Source organism: Syngnathoides biaculeatus, chromosome 20 (genome assembly GCF_019802595.1).
Source record: "Syngnathoides biaculeatus isolate LvHL_M chromosome 20, ASM1980259v1, whole genome shotgun sequence".
Taxonomy (NCBI): domain Eukaryota; kingdom Metazoa; phylum Chordata; class Actinopteri; order Syngnathiformes; family Syngnathidae; genus Syngnathoides; species Syngnathoides biaculeatus.
In genome coordinates, this window is record NC_084659.1 from 3,729,597 (window position 1) to 3,749,217 (window position 19,621).

Sequence of the window (19,621 nt, forward strand, 5' to 3'; positions counted from 1 at the left end):
TTTGGCATATTCATGATAATTTTACCCTTTTCTGCTGAGTGCACCAAAAATGCCAATTTATTAGCTAATCCAGGAAGTGATTTGCTAACCATTACAGTAACAGTTTGTCTTGACAAATTAAACCTATAACCTAGGTCTTGATCCGCCAAATTAAGCCTGAGTTTCATCAGTACCGTCAAGAGCACACTTGCAGGAGTAAGTGTCATAGATACTGGTAGTATGTTTACACACAAATTCATTAACCACAAGAAAGTTAAATGGTTGTGAACTCCAGTGAAAAACACTTTCCTTGCATCCTTGTTTCCTTCACTATGAAAAGTGTCCCAAATTTGCAAGATCTAAGTCAGGGGGCACCATCGAGGTCCCCATGGGCGAATGGTAGCCTGTGAGGACCATATAAGGCGCCCGCGATGTATGTTCTAAAAATACCATAGGCCACAAATTGTTACTATTATTTGTGCTTTAAATTCTGAATCTGACTTGCTTACATGAATTCTAATTTCAATATACCTGTAATGTCATCTACTACAATAAATTAAAACAAAAATATTTTATGTACGTGTAATGAACCGAGTCTGAAATTTGTCTCAAACAGGTCACGTAGCCCATCATACGATCACTGCTCACGAAGTCACCCTCAGCCTAAAAAAGGTTGCTGACCCCTGATCTAAGTTGACGTCGACACTCTCTCAGGTCATCTTGTAGTTTGGTCATCTCACTAAGCAACTTCTTCTCACTCTGCAGTTTTGTGATGACACTTAGGCAAGGGTTATGAATGCCTGAGAGTAATAGAAAAATATGGAATCACTTTTTTTTTATCCCAAGGGAATTAAAGTTAATGTAATAGCACTATATATACACACACACACACACACACACACACACACACACACACACACACACACATATATATAAGATCCATTCTAAATACAGTGATCTTGTGGTTGTTTATCTTTAAGAAATGGGATTTCTGTTTAAAATGGGGTTTGAAATATTCAGTTGCAGCAGGTTGGTTTTCTTCTTCTTCATTATCCCCAAGTTCCCCTTCTTCTTGAGCAATGTTCCAGGAAAATGGATGCAGCGTTGCTTGTTTCTTGCTAAAGATGCTTGTCATCTTCCCGGCGTTATACTCGCTAATACCTTTTCTTTGAATCATCAGTAATCTCCACAAATTCGATCCCCGCCATGTTCTGGTGCCCATTTCTTTCGATTAATGGCGTGACGCGGTAGCTGTTTTCGTCCATCTGCGATCGGTGTTCAGTGAAATTTTAAGACGGATTCTTTCAGAAAACGGTTTGTACAGCCAACTACTACACACGTTATAACCATTGTACTGAGATGCAAAGACTTTCATTCATCAAAACCGAAAATTAAATGTATAATCTTACAACTCAATGTTCGCACTCGCTGACAACTACCGGAAGTTCTCGACCGATCAGTAATGATAAAAAATGACGACACGCTGGGATCTCCCATACCCATGATCCTTTCCGGCAGAAATATTTAAAGGGACAAGCGGCATCAAGAGAGAGCCAAAGCTTGTTTATATGTCAATGAGCTGTCGTTTTTTTTTACATTTTATTTTTTTGTAATAGCGACTTGATCGTGAACTTTTACTGGCCCACAGGTCTGGGCTTGTCTTGCAATACCAATAGGATTTTATTTTTAAATAGTTTTTTTGTTTAAAATAGCTATACGTGCAGTATGTGTATTGATTGAAAATAAACGTAATTTTTTTTAATGCATATTAAGATTCGAATGAACTTTGCTTATTTATCAATCCTGGCATAGTTTAACTAACTCTCAGCAGTTAACTGATTAGGTTATAAGAGATGTCTTATTTATTCGAATGATTTTAAATCCGGAGCATTGACGCCCCTGTAGGCCGAAGATGTATTTCATTTTGAAAGGACGCCAAGCTCGAGTCGATGGTCCGTCGTTTTAACATTTCCGGTCTTTTCCTTCTGGTTCGGTGGAAGGAGGCTCCATGGACTTCATAAGTTTTCCTGAATTTGGACCGAATGTTGTCGACATGGACTATATCTGATCACTAATTTACTGGACTAAAACATCATCCGTGGAATCCTTGTGTTCGGTTTGGGATCATTTCGTGCACATTGAATTTTTTCGGTCTAGTTTAGTTTGACTTGTGTAACAAAGAGCGACGATCAACATTACGCGAACCAGAGATCAAGGGTGAGGTAAAGTCTTTGACATTTAAAGTACGGTTTAAAACTCACTCACTAACAACTAAATGCTGTAGTGTTTGCATCGTTGTTATTATCATCGTAATCTGGATTCTGAATACGGTCCCACGGTTGACGACAATGGTTAGCTCCTCTGCCACACAACGGCTCAAATCCCGGCCCTGCCAGTGCTTGCTTGTTCTCCCCGTGGCTGTGTGGGTTTTCTGCGGGCACTCCAATTTCCTCTAAAAAACTTTTGGGGCTCCAGTTTCCTCTTAAAAACTGACCACCGAGTTAAAATATCTAATCTATTTGATGGCAGTAAGTACATAGAGCAATTAATTCAGATAATTTTCTCGACATTCTTGTTTATTGGTGTGTCGTAAGATTTTTAATCGTAAAGTGTTTACCTTTGCTCCCAAAAATTTTGAATTTACTGCTCTGTATTCTTCAGGTCAAATCAACATTATGAGACAGAACTGGATGGTAATTTACTCTAAATAAATTACTTTATTGTAATTCAGTCACTTCTCCTCACTGAAACTTGAGAGCATGACCCGACAGAACGGCATGTATGTTTACATACAACCGCTAAAAAGAGCGGTATAGTTAGTGTTAATGTTTTGTGGCCTGCTTCCAAGCTGAATCGTATCGAAGTGCGTGAACATACCTAGGGCAAGTCTTACACCAGTGCTTCTCAATTTTTTGTCACGCCCCAACTTTCAAGAAAAAAAACATTGTGCCACCCCACTCTCCACTGCAACCATAAATATTATCAGCTGTTTATAAAATTATATGTACAGCTAGACAGAACATAGTATCCTTATTAACATTTGAAAGGGGTGTTAATTAGTGATGCTTCCCATAACCGTTGAATACCCAAATGTATTATGCAACCATGGTTATATAAGTTGTTTTTCACTTACCTGTTTTTCACTCACTTGTTTTTCTGGTCAAGACGTCTTGACCGTTTCACTATCGTGTTCGCATGCATACACTCACTTGTTTTTTCGCATATAGGTTGTTTTTCACTCACTTGTTTTTCTGGTCAAGACATCGTGACCGTTTCACTATCTTGTTCCCATGCATACCAAAGACGAACATTGTTGTGGGATGTCTTGACAGTTATGGCTGCGTAAGATGTTTCTCAGAGCCTGAAGGACACACTTAGGTGTCAATAGTAAATCAGGAAACAATTGTTGCGGCGCCAGGTGGGACGGGTAGGCCACCTGTCCTTTCTCTCGCACGCAACTGAAAAGTATAATAGAGAGATGCAGAGTACAAACAGGTAGAGTCTGCTGCGGGTTTCGTACGGACGTCCAGCTGGTTGACAAGCGGACCTCTACCAGGGTGAACGGCTCTCCACCTTCTCGGCATAGGTAAGGGGCTCATATGATTGATTTCACGCAATGTCAACTGTGTTTTGAGAACTTGCATTTGGTCGAAATAAATATGCCAGTTATTAGGCTAAATAGCATTTGGGAACGTTGGTCTTTTGTTGAGTGTCGTCTTTGTCTCCTGAGTGCCGACCAGCACCGATCCTTTCAATAAAACAACATTAAACAAAAATATATTGTTTGTCTTACAACAAATAACTATTAACATTGTTTTGTAATGAAAAAAGTGCATCAATTTGCCTTAAAAATCCATGTTTAAACCGCAAACATTTTTGACTAACATATGGTGCAATTTGATAGTGAAAAATTTTAACAAAATCAATAAATAACTTCAATTCAGTTCAGAAACATTAAAGCAGGAGCACAATGTATAAAACACCTTAACTTACAAAACAAAAATGAAAAAAATCTGCTACGATGTGTTTTTTATTTTTGTTTGCACTGAGCAATTTGGTACGCTACCTTGTATGATGCTAACAGTTTACTGAAGTAGATTTCACAAAATGGGATAATTGTTGACAATATTCAGCACATTTTTGCTGAAAATAATTCGTCTTATCAGCATGACAAGGGTTTAATGTGTTTAAGTAGTGCATTAATTTATTTGGCTTCATGCTGTCTGCTGCCAACATTTTTAGACACACTAAACACAACCATCTTTCCTTGTCTCCCACTGTAGTCACATACACATACGCGCTGCATACACTTGCTAATAATGAGAGTGCCACTGCCAACTACTGTTGTGGATGTGCAATAACACTTTATTCTCGTATGGCAAAAAAAGAAGAAAAAAAAACCATGTTCCAGAAGCTGCCCCACTATTTGAGAAGCGATGCCTTACACCACCATGATTCCCCTCCATTTTCTCTTTAAAATCCAGTCAGCGCAGTCCACTCATGTTGCATTTGAGTTTACAAGGTAATGCCCGATGATGGTAAAAAACGGGATGTGATGGTATCTGAATGCAAGATTTTATTGCAGTAGTAATAATGCATCCATCCATCCATCCATCCATTTTCTGAGCCACTTATCCTCACGAGGATTGCTGGAGCCAATCCCAGCTGTCATTTGGCAGGAGGCAGGGTACACCCTGAAATGGTTGCCAGCCAATCGCAGGGCACATTAAGACAGAGAACAGTTGCACTCAAAATCACCCCTAGGGGCAATTTAGAGTTTCCAATGTATGCATGTTTTGGGATATAGGGGGAAACTTGAGTGCCTGGAGAAAACCCATGCAGGAACAGGGAGAACATGCAAACTCCACACAGCCAGGACCAGTTTTGAACACTGATCCTCAGAACTGTGAGGCCAACGCTCTACAGCTGTGACACAGTGCCGCCGTAATAATAATCGTGAAAAAGCAAATTTGTCTAAGCTCATCTGTGCATTACGTGTCCTCTGTTAGCGGCCTCGTCTCCCATGTCGCTGACATGTTTATTTTCAACAACTTTGTTGCGCATCAGATTTTTAAAGTGTAACATTAAAAGACACACAAAACACCCCTATGAAATACGAGACTACAGCGATTTAATCAGGTTTTGATGTCATAATTTGATGAAGTCATTGACAAAGAAAGAAATGTACCCATCCTCTGCTTTGCCTTCGTGGTCAATGTATGATTTTGAAATTATTGTGTAGTAGTATTGATTACAGTTTTTTTCGTGTCTTTTGACACAGTACTGTAAATATCTGACGGCCAATAAAGTTCTGAAATACTTTATTGTAATTAAGTCACTTCCCCTCACTGAAACTTGAGAGCATGAACACAGTTTTGAACACTGATCCTCAGAACTGTGAGGCCAACGCTCTACAGCTGTGACACCGTTTAATTGCCGAAATCCATCGATCTTTTCTGGTCTTTTCAGCTGGTATTCTAAAGAATTATCTCTTTGAAGAGCTGTCTCCTCTGTTGTCACAACCAATAGCACAAAAGGTCTCTGGTATTTTGAATATCCTATTCTGGTTCAATGTCTCCTACACTGTCGAGTAGCTCTGTTTGACCGGCAATATGGCGCCGGGAAAACGGTGACGTCACATGCACGAGCTCTATAGTTACTGCCATGTAATGAAAAGCCATTATATTGTTCCGTCTGTCACTATTCCTCACTGGCATAACGATATAAACATAGATACATTATTTCTTATAAATATATATTTTTAAAATAATTAAGGCCACAAGAATATACAGTAAATTCACAGGTATTTTAAATAGAGCCACTGTCATTGGATTTTTTTTACAAAGTGAGTGATCGGCCCCAAAAATTCTGACCGTGTAAAGCCAAATAAATTGTACGATAAGAAAAGAAACTGGATTTTGGATCAGATATACAGTCCAAGACTGCAATGAGGAGTAAATGTCTTTGGCAGAGTTGATCACGTCATTGTTTGGATCGGCGAATTATGATGTTCAAACTGATGGGCCGATCCACAAAAAATCCTAATTATCAAGCAATTCTGATCAGGCCAATCCGGTTGGGGTTAAGGCGACGAAAAACATCCATGTTCAGAGAGGCTATGGGATTCCCATGACCCTAGTGAGGATAAGCGGCTTGGAAAATGGATGGATAAATGTAGTTTCACTCACAATATCCAAATCTGTATCTTGATATAATTAAGATTTTTCACTTGATTTTCTCATCCGTCTTATGTAGCGCAGAAAGTTCGTGGTTCATGTGAAAATGTGTTCAAGAACGACAGGAGAGTACAAGATAGACGTTTACGGGCCAAAAAAGGAGGAGGAGCCAAAATGTCAACTACTGGACGCTGTGTTCAATCTGCAGCCTCGAATTGTCCTACACAGAGCAGGTAGTTCACTTGTTGCATGTATTCTAATTTGAATGATATTTATATCGACGGGCCCCGTTTGATGATGCATTTTACGTAACATTAATGACATCCTGGTGAGTAGTTTAGGGTGAACTTCGCCTTCTGCCGGAAGTCAGATGAACCTTGAAAGGCTACATAATATTTTGAATTAGAAGCAACTTTTCTGTGTGTGTGTGTCTGCGCTGCGTGTACATGAGTGCGTGCATGCGTGCGTGTGTAACCACTCTCGCGCCATGTTGTGCCTCAACGGCAGTTCCAGTACTTAGGGTAGCCAATCGTGGCAAAACAAGAGGGTGTGGAAAGGACCCCATTCTGAGAAGAAAAGAAAAAAATCATCAGCAACATGAAATCACACATGAAACCCCTCATGTGTTCTAAATCAAGCAAAGATAATGAAGGGCAGGGACCCTTAATCTGATTGGCTATGTGCCACGAGAATGCATGTTTTTCTAATTCAGGCACTCAGATGCATGAAGCTAAGTTTTTTATGGTGAACCAGTAGCTTCACAGTCATAAAAAAATTGAGCATCGTTAATGGAATTAGTTCTAAAGCCTAATGCCACCATAATGATGGAGGAATATTTTTGATTGAAGCAGCAGAAATGTGATTACAACTGTGACACCCTACGGTATATAACACACACATTCACATTCCATAGAGTACAGCGTTACTTACTGTTTTACAGTGTTCCCTTGTTGAACACAGTAGTTATGTTCCAAACAATACACGTGTTAAGTGAAATCCATCCATCCGTCTTCTGCTTATCCGTGGTTGGGTCACGGGGATTGTAGCTTTAACCGGGGCGCCCAGAATTCTGTTTCCCCAGCCACTATCCCGAGGCTTTCCCAGGCCACCCAAGAGACGTAATCACTCCAGCGTGTCCTGGGTCGTCCCTGGGATCTCTTTCCGGTGGGACGTGGCCCCATAACCTCACCAGGGAGGCGTCCCGGAGGCATCCGGATCAGATGCCCCAGCCAACTCATCTGGCTCCTCTCAATGCAGACAAGCAGCTGTTCGACACTGAGCCCTTTCCGGATGACCGAGCTTCTCACCCTATCTCTAAGGGAGAGCCTGGACACCCTCATCCTTGACCTGAAGGGGGCACGCTACACTTTTCCGACTGAGTATCGTGGTCTCAGATCTGGTGCTGCTGATTCTCGTCCCAGCAGCTTCACACTCAGCTGTGAATCACTTCAGTGAGAGTTTGAGATCACAGCTTGATGAAGCCAACAGAATACATCATCTGCGAAAATGTAAAGATGCGATACTGGGCAATGAAACCGGAGCTCCCCCCCACAGTACCACCCGAGGGACGGTCGAACACCCTCTGCAAGTCCTCAAAACATATAGACTGGTTGGGTGAACTCCCATACACCCTTGAGTACCCTGGCAAAGGTGTCGAGCTGGTCCAATTTTCGGTATCAACTTTTTTTTTTATATGACATCTTGAGCATAACCTGGCGAGCATCACTTGTTGCTACTTACATACATTTACAGCTCACTGGTTGCATGTGTGTCCACACTGTATTACATGCCTGGCAGACAATTTTAAAAAGTTTTGGAATTTACGATTGGCCTCACATATGCCGGACAGTGTCATGTGCACCTACGCCATAAAATCACCTGACTTACTATATTGCCGGTCAAAAAAGTCATTGTTGACAGTTAATTCCATTGAGACGAAATATGATGACATGTACACCAGGTTGGATACGAAAGAGGGAGAAAAGGATCTCTACAGAATAGAGATGGGAGCGATGTGCAGCGAGTAAAGGTGATGACGTTGACTGGTGCCAGTCACTTCAAATACTTGCCGTCAACAATAGAGAGCAATGGTGAGTGTGGTGAGGAAGTGAAGAAACAGGTCCAAGTGGGGTGGAACAGTTGGCGGAAGGTGTCTGGTGTTCTATGTGACAGAAGAGCTTCCGGTAGGATGAAGGGTGAAGAGTGAGGCTACAGGGAGAAGTGATAGCGAGGGTGGAGGACTTCAAATATTTTGGGACAACAATCCAGAACAATGGTGAGTGTGGTAAGGAAGTGAAGAAACGGGTCCAAGCAGGTTGGAACAGCTGGCGAAAGGTGTCTGGTGTGTTATGGGACAGAAGTATATCTTCTAGGATGAAGGCCAAAGTTTATAAAACAGTGGTGAGGCCGGCCATGATGTACAGATTGGAGACGGTGTCACTGAAGAAACAACAGGAAGCAGAACTTGAGGTAACATAAACGAAGATGCTGAGGTTCTCATGAAGTAAGAATAATTTTATTGTGTTGTTTTTCCATAATTAAAAGATGTTTCGCAATAGCTTCGTATATGTTTCGCAATAGCTTTGTATAACCTAAAAGACGATCGCAATAGCTTTGAATAACCAGCAATGTCATAAAAAGATGTTTTTGTGTTATATGATGTCATGCAACGCCATTTGTTGGTAACAAAGAATAGTGTGGCGTCAGGCGGGATGAATTGGCCACTCACCCCTCCTTCCGCACACGCTTAGAGTATAAAAGGAGAACTTTAGATACTCTCGGGAGAGTCTGCTGCAGGTTGCGTACGGATGCCCAGCCGGTATTGAAGCTGCTCTCTACCTGGAGTGTTGGCTCTCCCTCCTATTGGCGCACGGTAAGAGCTGGATATTCTTCTAAGAGCTGATTGGATATTACTTAGCTTCATACCACGTGATTTGTGCTTGTGCTTGTGTTACCATTTCTGTGTGGGACCAACAAAGTGCCAATTGTTGGTAGCCAGAAGTGTGTCTTGTCTTCATTTCTGAGTGCCTATCTGCGACGAACCTATTAAAATTTGATACCGAACTCCTGAGCGAGGTATCAGAAATGTTTTAAAACATTTTTGGCGTTGTCGGCAGGATCGCGGAGAATACATTCAGAAATGGCTTGTTGCTTTAAGAGCAAAACTGTGAAGGAGGCGGAAGTGGCCTCAAGTTTTAAGTGTAAAACGGTGAAGGGAGCGGAGGTGGCTCCCAATGAGGATGGCGTCTCCGACTGGGAGAGCCTTGGATTTGAAGAAATAGGGAAACTCCTCAGACGGTACGGGGGACGCCCTAAGCCGTGGATAGGAGAAATTCCCTTGGCAACTCCACCGCTGCTACAGCGCATGTTAAGCAGGGTGGATGTGAGGGACAAAGCCCCGCTGGGTGGCGTCCGAGAGATGTTGTGGATTTTTGCCGAAGCCTGGAAGGAAAGAACAAAGGCTTTGGATAAAGTATGCGCTTCTGAAATGCAAAAAGATAAAAAGATAGCGCAACTTGAAGAGAATATTAAAGCGCTCGAATCTGACCAAGCTAAAACGCAGAAAATCTTGGAGAAATCAGTGGCTTTTATTTCTTCAATGGCGCGCGAGAAAAGTAATAAAAGACCGCGTCGCATCGACCCAAAACAGGTCCGCTCTTTCGCTGTGGCACTCCAGGAAGACTGGGAGCCAGAGGGATGGAATGGCGACATATGGGGAGATGGCGACATGCAATATGGCGGGGAAATGAAACCTCAACCGCTGTATCCACAACTTGGACATCTCCAAGTTAAACCGATCTCGCGGAGACGGGAGGAACAGCATGTTGTCTTGCCCGTCTTTGAAGAACAGCGAGATGAGAATAATGTACCTATAGTTGATAGGGAAGGAAACCCTATAATGAGGCGAATAGAACAGCCTCAGCCGCCGCCCAGAATGACGATAACAAAAGAGGACTTCTCTCAGGAAGAGATAGCCCATTTAACATCAAAGTATCGACAAAAGCAGGGAGAACCAGCTGATTCTTGGCTCAGGCGGATGTATGAGGAAGGAGCTGACGCCATAGAGCTTGACTCAGAGGACTTTTCGCGATTTGGAGGCTTGAGTTCAGATTCTCGAATGAATGCCGAGTTTCGTGCAAACGGGAGAGCAATGGCGGTAGGTGATTCTTTTTCGCTATTTGCCTTGTATGCTATGACAGCGCAATCTGTGTATCCAACGTGGCATGATTGGCCCAAGATCAAAGGGCCTTGGGTAACCATCCGCGACGCAATTCACAGGATGGGGAGATTGTGTACGCGCGAGTCGATATCGCGAGCGGGTCATGCTTTTATTGATGAAACAGCAGTGCCAAAAGTGGTGCGTGATGCAATGATTCGAGACGCACCTCCCCACTATAGGTCTGCGATACTTACCATTTTGTTAGGAGCCGTCGATAACAGCTTTAGTGACGTGAAAACGCGCTTGTTGGAGTTGGCGACTCTAGGGGATTGGGGAGAAACAACTCGCCCCCCCCGGGAAGAACAACGAAGTGAGCGCAGGCCTGATAGAGACAATCGTGGACAGCGATCCAACAACGAGGGAGGGGGAAATAGGAGAGAAATGTGGAGGGCGCTACTTGCTGCTGGGGTGCCAGCCGAAGAAATTGACGGGCTACCCACAAGTGCATTGGCTGCAAAATGCAAACAAAGGGGATTGAAGGTAAGTTGCTTAAGCAGGGGATCAAAGGGAATATCAGAAATTGCTCAGCTGGCCACCATCTTAAAGGGAATGATGACGCCGGCAGCTCAACCAACAGCCCCTCCCTTGGATGCATTTGAGGATGAAGAAGACGAAGAGGAAGATACAGATTCAAGCGACGACATGCTAGTAGATGCAAGAGGCCCCAGTCACGTGGCTGCCATCAGAAAAGGCAAGGCCAAGGGAAAAGGAAAGGTGAGAAGTAAAGATCGGAGGTCCAAAAGCTTGGATTTTCTTAGCTAGGATAGAGGTCAAACTCAAATAACCAGGCAGAACAAAACTTCACACCGGTGGAACATAGGGGATATTCGGCCCCATGTTCCAATGGAAATTTATTGGGTTAATTCGGTACAATGTGTATCTGCACTGGTTGATACAGGAGCGGAGGCCTCTCTAATTCACGGGAACCCTGACAAAATGAGGGGAGAAATAGTTCCATTGAGGGGCTTGGGGGGTCAAATTGTAAATGGGAAGGCAGTTACGTTGCCTTTAAAAATTGGAAGAATGCCAATTCGCAAATTTGAAGTGGTGGTCACTCCAGTACCAGAGTGGATAGTTGGAATGGACATTCTAGCTGGAATGACACTGTATTTACAGACGGGAAAATTCCAATTTGGAACTGAAATCAACGTTCGAACCATCTTAGTGGGGAAGGTAAAAATGACCCCGTTTCCTATCCCTGAGGCCACCGAAACGGTTTGCCAAAAACAATACAGAATTCCTGGGGGACAGGAAGAGATTGCTGCCACCATAAAAGAATACTTAGAGGCAGGAGTTCTGAAGACGATCACAACCAAGTGGAACAACCCCTTGTGGCCGGTGAGAAAATCTGACGGCACTTGGCGCATGACGGTAGATTACCGACAATTGAACAAACTGACACCAGCACTGACGTCAGCTGTCCCGGATGCTATTAGCATCATTGAAATGATACAGCATCACAGTGGAACCTGGTATGGAGTTATGGATTTGGCCAACGCCTTTTTCACCATACCTATTCCTGAGGACAGAATGGAACAGTTTGCATTTACCTGGGAAGGAAGACAGTACACCTTTACTCGTCTCCCCCAAGGGTACCTGCATAGCCCAACGATATGTCACAGGATTGTGGCAGAGCACCTGGCGGAAGTACAGGTGCCCCGACACATGTTGGTGTCGCATTACATCGATGATATCATGATACAGGGAAACACTGAACCGGAAGTGAAAGAATGGCTGAGTAAAATCATTGAGCAACTGAAAGAGTTTGGTTGGGAAATAAACCCTGCTAAAATCCAAGGACCTGCCCAGACTGCCAAATTTCTAGGGATAATTTGGAACAAGGGGGAAAGAGAGATTACAACCAAAGCAAAAGAAAAGGTGGCAAACTTCCCAGTGCCACACAGTAAAAAGGACGCTCAAAAATACATTGGGCTCTTTGGGTTTTGGAGACACCACATTCCCCATTTGGGACAAATTCTCCAACCCTTGTACAAATGTACTAGGAAAAAGGAGGATTTTGATTGGGGGCCTGAACAACAGACATCGTTTGAATTGGCAAAAGAGGCCATTCAACAGGCAGTATCTTTGGGGAAAATGCAATCAGGACCTGTGGAGCTACAGGTGTCTGCGTTAAACGACTACGCAAATTGGAGTTTGTGGCAAAAGCAGGGGAAAATCAGAAAGCCTCTTGGATTTTGGTCACGAAAACTGACTGACGCAGGGATAAAATATACTCCTTTTGAAAAACAACTACTAGCATGTTATTGGGCGCTAGTAGAGACGGAAGCACAGACAGTAGGTCATGAAGTAATAATGAGAACCCATATTCCTTTATTGACCTGGGTAATGAGTAATCCCACCACCCACAGGATAGGGACTGCACAGGAGGCAAGCATCATAAAATGGAAATGGTACATTTCAGAGCGAGTGAAACCAGGAATAAAAGGCGTGTCAATGTTGCACGAGCAAATTGCAGACGTTCCGAGAAAGATGAGGTCCCATTCGAGGTGAAGCCTCTGGAAGAATCCCCGGTGAAAGCTGGAAAAAAGTGGGATGAATTAACCGACAATGAGAAACAAAATGCCTGGTTTACAGATGGTTCTTGTCAGTATCATGCCGGCAAGCGAAAGTGGAAAGCTGGGGCGTTCAATCCACAAGCAGGACAATCCCTAGAAGAAATGGGAGAAGGAAAGAGCAGTCAGTGGGCTGAGCTAAAAGCTGTGCACATGGTAATAATGCAGGGAGGACCCATGGGAGTCCACCTGTATTCAGACTCATGGTCAGTGGTACAAGGACTACTAACATGGATACTAACATGGATGCCAACATGGCATGCTACTAATTGGAAGATACACAGCAAGGAAGTGTGGGGCAAAGAACTATGGGCACAGATATGGGAAAAGGCAAAGGAAATTCCCATAACTGTGTCACATGTCGATGCACACACTAACTGTACAAATGCGGAAGCCCTACACAACCAAGCTGCCGACCAACTAGCGAAAATCATGGTGGTAGAGCGAGAGTCGAGCCCTGGCCTTGCGAGGTGGGCGCACTACAAGGCAGGACACTGGGGCGTTCAAGGAACACTGCAGTGGGCAAGAGACCGGGGAATTGATCTAAAATTGGATGATGTCAAAAATGCAATCATGAATTGCGAGGAATGCCAACATCAAAAGAGGGGAGTCCCACAACATGTCCAAGGACAGTTGCATAGAGGGAAAAGTTCAGGACAAATTTGGCAAATCGATTTCATTGGCCCGATGCCCCTATCAAAAGGGTGCAAATTGTAAAGTGTACTGCTGTTGACACCTTCTCAGGAGTATTGGTAGTACACCCATGCAAACATGCCAATCAGAATAGCACCATTAAGTGCTTGAATTTGATTAAAGGGTATTATGGAACACCCCTCCAAATACAATCAGACAACGGAACCCATTTCACAGGAAATGCGGTGCGAAAATGGTCTCAGGAACAAAACGTGGAATGGATTTATCACATTCCATATCACCCACAAGCTGCAGGATTAATTGAACGTATGAATGGGTTATTGAAGGAAACAATGAGGAAAAATGCTTCTGACAGAACCCTCAATAAATGGCGAGAACAATTGGAGTTGTCGGTTGAACAACTCAACAACCGGCCGGTGGGATCCGGAGTAACCCCACTCATCCGGATGATCTCCAATCAAGAAACGGTAAGCACTGAGGGCACCATTAAAATGTGGAAAATAGATCCAAATGCGGAAATTCCGGTAAGAGCCACGCCAGGCTCTGCTGGACTGGATTTGCGGACCCTAAATACAGAAACCATCCTCCCACAAGAAATCCAAATTGTGAGAACGGGGTTAGGACTACAATGTCCGAAAGGGACATATGGTCATATTCTACCAAGGAGTGGTTTATCCCTGAAAGGGTTAACCATCCAAGCAGGAGTAGTCGACGCAGATTACCAAGGGGAAATTGTAATAATATGCAAATTGTTCGCAGACCAACCCTTGATTTTGGAAAAAGGAAGCAAATTGGCTCAATTGGTGATTAAACCCTGTAATATGACATCGGTACAGGAAATTCCAAAACCTGTAATACAAACTATGAAGGGAGATGGAGGATTCGGCTCGACGGACAAACCGGGAGCTAAAGTATGGGTTAGACAACCCTTCGGGCCACCAAAAGCTGCCGAAATTATAGCTCAGGGGTCTGATGCCACAGTCAGTGTTTTATATCAAGGAGGGGAAAAATGGGTGAACGTACCCGTGAACAAATGTTACATGCGAGAATACTAATCATGTTCTCTTTTGTCAATAGTGGTAACCATATCTGTTGCAGCTTGGTGTGTGCTTGTTGAAGTGGGAGCTGCTGATTGGACGATCCTCGACGGGAGTACGCAGAGATGGAGAACAGCCGGTGCCGAGGAATTGGAAATGATTGGGTCATCTGCCTCCTTGCCGTTGGTGCCATGGTCCGACTCTCCTGGGGAATGACCGAAGGTCATGTGTGCGAGACAAGCCAGTTCATCGGGATGAGACGGAGAATCTCTGTCAACATCACCTGTGATCTTCCCATGATGATATGTGAGTCCACCACGAACGTGATACAGGGGAGTAGGGTGACAGTCTCCGCTTCCTCCGTCACATGTATGTGGGACATCACACTATTAGACAGACCTAGCTCTAAGTGTCGTTCTGATCATCGAGGAACGACTTGGACGGCAATTGCAGAAGAGGATTTCATCATCGGGGAGGTTGGGGAGGATGGTGGTGTGAGGTGGGGGTATGTGGTCACGGTCATTTCTAAAGAAACAATGATGCCAAAAATAACTCAAACACACTTGACTCCCATTCTTGACACCTGTACACATCTAGCTCAAGCAGTGGTTGAAACCAAGATATACTGGACAATTCACTTTCCCCCGATTCCGATATGTAATAGAATAAAAAGGGCATGGTATGATACTTTGTTGGGGGAACGGGAACCGTATTGGGATTGGCAAATACTGCTGATAATGAGGTAACTAGGACCATGCTGTCCAATACTGGAGAACACTCTGCCAGGGCCTTGCATCAAATAGGGGTTTGGCTTCCTAAAGCTCTGGTGGGACAAAAAGAAAATGCAGAACTTTGGAAAACAGTGTTTAATTGGGATATCAAATTATGGGACGAAGCAGAGAAAGTGCTTCAGAACTTGACAGAACAGAGTAGCTGGACAGTATGTAGTATTCAAACTCTACACGCTGCGGCTCAAAAGGAGTCGTTTCTAAGGATAGTTACGTCGGGAAATTATCAAGAGTGGCGGAAGGTTTGGAACATTTCCGACTCTTTGTGGTTGACATTACATCCCGAACATACCAAATGTAACAAAAATAAATGTACGGGTTATTGGACCCAGTACAACGTGGCGACAACAAAGGTGGTTTGTAAATATCAGGTTTTGCCTGTTATAACGACAAGTGGATATTGGTTTTTACACATGGACGGAGAGTGGTTTGAACCAAAAACCAACAAAACCTTTAAATCAGATTTATGTGATTTAACAGACCAAGGGTTGGCTTGCAGATTACAACATGCGTACTCGAATCCGTGCCTAACCGACTCAGAGGTTGTACTTTGTGATTGGACTAGGGAGCCAGCCAGAGAGATGATGTGGCAAGTTGGACCGCATACTCTCTGTGTGGCTACAACACAAAATAACTCACAAGTACCTTCGGTTCCTTTTGTAGGATGCCTTCAAGATGTACACATATGGCGCTGGGGAAACATGACGTATCGTTTGACTAACTATTCGGAGTCCCGCAGGTTGACTGCGGTCCAGTGGGAGGTACTACGCTCCCCCTGGTCAGTGTCTGGAACGATTCAAATGCGCATTGGAGAGTTCTACAGACATCCAAAAACTCATCAAGTCACATGCGTCTAACATTTCCAGTCTCATGGTGTCAACTATGGTAGTAAAAGGGGAAGTAGTGCATGCCGCTAAATTAGTACAACAGGCTTCAGCTCATCATTGGTGGGACATCTTCACAGGAATGTCCTCCACTGCGCGTACTACTTTCTTGCCACCCTTGATCGTGTTAATGATTGTTATTTGTGTGCTTATGCTATGCAATATGGGAACTTGCTATTACGTGCGACGCATCCGTCTTGAGGTAGAGAAGGAAATATATAATCGCCTATAATCAATTGCTTACATTTTGAATGATGGAAAAACATCAAGAGTGGAATGAAGTAAGAATAATTTTATTGTGTTGTTTTTCCATAATTAAAAGATGTTTCGCAATAGCTTCGTATATGTTTCGCAATAGCTTTGTATAACCTAAAAGACGATCGCAATAGCTTTGAATAACCAGCAATGTCATAAAAAGATGTTTTTGTGTTATATGATGTCGTGCAACGCCATTTGTTGGTAACAAAGAATAGTGTGGCGTCAGGCGGGATGAATTGGCCACTCACCCCTCCTTCCGCACACGCTTAGAGTATAAAAGGAGAACTTTAGATACTCTCGGGAGAGTCTGCTGCGGGTTGCGTACGGACGCCCAGCCGGTATTGAAGCAGCTCTCTACCTGGAGTGTTGGCTCTCCCTCCTATTGGCGCACGGTAAGAGCTGGATATTCTTCTAAGAGCTGATTGGATATTACTTAGCTTCATACCACGTGATTTGTGCTTGTGCTTGTGTTACCATTTCTGTGTGGGACCAATAAAGTGCCAATTGTTGGTAGCCAGAAGTGTGTCTTGTCTTCATTTCTGAGTGCCTATCTCCGACGAACCTATTAAAATTTGATACCGAACTCCTGAGCGAGGTATCAGAAATGTTTTAAAACATCTCACTTGGAGTGAAAAGGTTGGATAGGATTAGAAACAAGCTCATTTGAGGGACAGCCAAAGTTGGATGTTTTGGAGAGGACGCTTCTACCAATATACTCACTCTCTCTCCTCTGAACATTTCCAAACCATCGAAGTCTGCTCTCTCGAATCTTGTCTCCAAAACATCCAGCTTTGGCTGTCCCTCTAATGTGCTCATTTCTAATCCTATCCAACCAGCTCACTCGAGCGAGAACCTCAACATCTTCATTTCTGCTACATCCAGTTCTGCTTCCTGTCATTTCTTCAGTGCCACCATCTCTAATCCATACATCATGGCCGGCCTCACCACTGTTTTGTAAATTGCCCTTCACTCTCGCAGAGACTCTTCTCTCACATAACACACCAAACACCAGACTGTTGCTCGCTTACTTCTGTTCTGAGTCAAGCCTCCACTACTCTTTCCCATAACTTCATTGTGTGGCTCATCAACTTTATTCCTCTATAATTCCCACAGCTCTGAACATCCCCTTTGTTCTTAAAAATGGGACTAGAACACTTTTCCTCCATTCTTCAGGCATCTTTTCGCCCGCTAATATTCTGTTGAATAACTTGGCCAAAACCTCCACAGCCATCTCTCCAAATTGCTTCCATTCATCTACCGGTATGTCATCAGGACCAACTGCCTTTCCATTTTTCATCCTTTGTAGTGCCTTTCTGACTTCCCCCTTACTAATCATTGCCACTTCCTGGTCCTTCACACTTGCCTCTTCAACTCTTCTTCTTTCTCATTTTCTTCATTCATCAACTTCTCAAAGTATTCTTTCCATCTTTTTAGCACACTACTGGCACCAGTCAACGCATTTCCATCTCTATCCTTAATCACACATACCTGCTGCACATCCTTCCCATCTGTATCGCTCTGTCTGTCCAACCTGTAGAGATCCTTTTCTCCTTCTTTCGTGTCCAACCTGGTGTACATGTCTTCATAATGCTCTTGTTTAGCCTTTGCCACCTCCACCTTTTCCCTACGTTGCATCTCGATGTACTCCTTTCACCTCTCCTTAGTCCTCTCAGTGTCCCACTTCTTCTTCGCTAATCTCTTTCCTTGTTTGACTCACTGTGTTTTGGGTTTCCACCACCAAGTCTCCTTCTCCCCTTTCCGACCAAAAGACACTCCAAGTACTCTCCTGCCTGTCTCTCTGATTACCTTGGCTGTCATCGTCCAGTCTTCCGGAAGCTTCTGCTGTTCGAGAGCCTCTATCACCTCTTTCCAAAAGGCCACACAGCATTCTTCCTTTCTCAGCTTCCACCACATGGTTCTCTGCTCTACCTTTTTGTCTTCTTAATCTTCCTACCCACCACCAGAGTCATCCTCCACACCACCATCCTATGCTGTCGAGCTACACTCTCCCCTAACACTACTTTACAGTCAGTAATCTCCTTCAGATTACATCATCTGCACAAAATATAATCCACCTGCGTGCTTCTACCTGTAGGTCACTATATGTTCCTCCCTCTTCTGGAAATAAGTGTTCACTACAGCCATCTCCATCCTTTTTGCGAAGTCCACCACCATCTGTCGCTCAAAGTTCCTTTCCTGGATGCCATACTTACCCATCATTTCTTCATCGCCCCTGTTTCCTTTACCAATATGTCCATGGCAATCTGCACCAATCACAACTCTCTCGCTGTCTATGATGCTCAGAACCACTTCATCTAGTTCCTTCCAGAATTTCTCTTTCAACTCGAGGTCACATCCTACCTGTGGGGCATAGCCGCTAACCACATGATACATAACACCCTTAATTTCAAATTTTAGTCTCATCACTCGATCTGATACTAATGCAGCCCTATGGGGGCACAAACCAGTGCAATCTGTAGGCCGGTCCCAAGCCCGGATAAATGCAGAGGGTTGCGTCAGGAAGGGCATCCGGCGTAAAAACTGTGCCAAACAAATATGAGCGTTCATCTAAAGAATCCCATACCGGATCGGTCGTGGCCCGGGTTAACAACGCCCGCCCCCGGCACTGCTAACCTGCAGGGCGTCGGTGGATGGAATTCAGCTACTGTGGGTCGAAGACAAAGAAGAGGAGGAAACCGGATCCAGCGTCAGAAGAAAAAGAGGAATGCACAGAGCCTACAACTGAGTGTAGGGACTTTGAATGTTGGGACTATGACAGGAAAAGCACAGGAGTTGGTTGACATGATGATTAGGAGAAAGGTTGATATTCTGTGCATCCAAGAGAGCAGGTGGAAAGGTAGTAAGGCTAGAAGTTTGGGAGCAGGGTTTAAATTATTCTACCACGGAGTAGATGGGAAGAGAAATGGAGTAGGGGTTATTTTAAAGGAAGAGCTGGCTAAGAATGTCTTGGAGGTGAAAAGAGTATCAGATCGAGATGATGAGACTAAAATTTGAAATTGAGGGTGTTATGTATAATGTGGTTAGCGGCTATG

The 19,621-nt window shown here is 43.8% G+C and overlaps 1 protein-coding gene and 1 long non-coding RNA gene across 4 annotated transcripts; both read left to right on the forward strand.

The window, feature by feature from the left end:
• The first annotated feature begins 1,722 nt into the window (after nt 1-1,722).
• LOC133493213 (uncharacterized) lies at nt 1,723-17,141 on the forward strand. 3 transcript variants are annotated; one of them, XR_009792892.1, is made up of 5 exons: nt 1,723-3,565; nt 6,235-6,388; nt 8,116-8,245; nt 8,328-8,624; nt 14,700-17,141. It is a non-coding gene; the product is annotated as an uncharacterized LOC133493213 (long non-coding RNA). The 3 variants fall into 3 exon arrangements; XR_009792891.1 differs by having other exon boundaries at nt 8,116-8,624; XR_009792890.1 differs by lacking the exons at nt 8,116-8,245; nt 8,328-8,624 and having other exon boundaries at nt 1,727-3,565; nt 14,700-17,139.
• On the forward strand, nt 9,295-11,136 carry LOC133493200 (Friend virus susceptibility protein 1-like). The gene is made up of 2 exons (XM_061806268.1): nt 9,295-9,428; nt 9,483-11,136. Exons 1-2 carry the CDS (start codon nt 9,295-9,297, stop codon nt 11,134-11,136), a joined length of 1,788 nt encoding a protein of 595 aa, XP_061662252.1.
• Nucleotides 17,142-19,621: the final 2,480 nt, after the last annotated feature.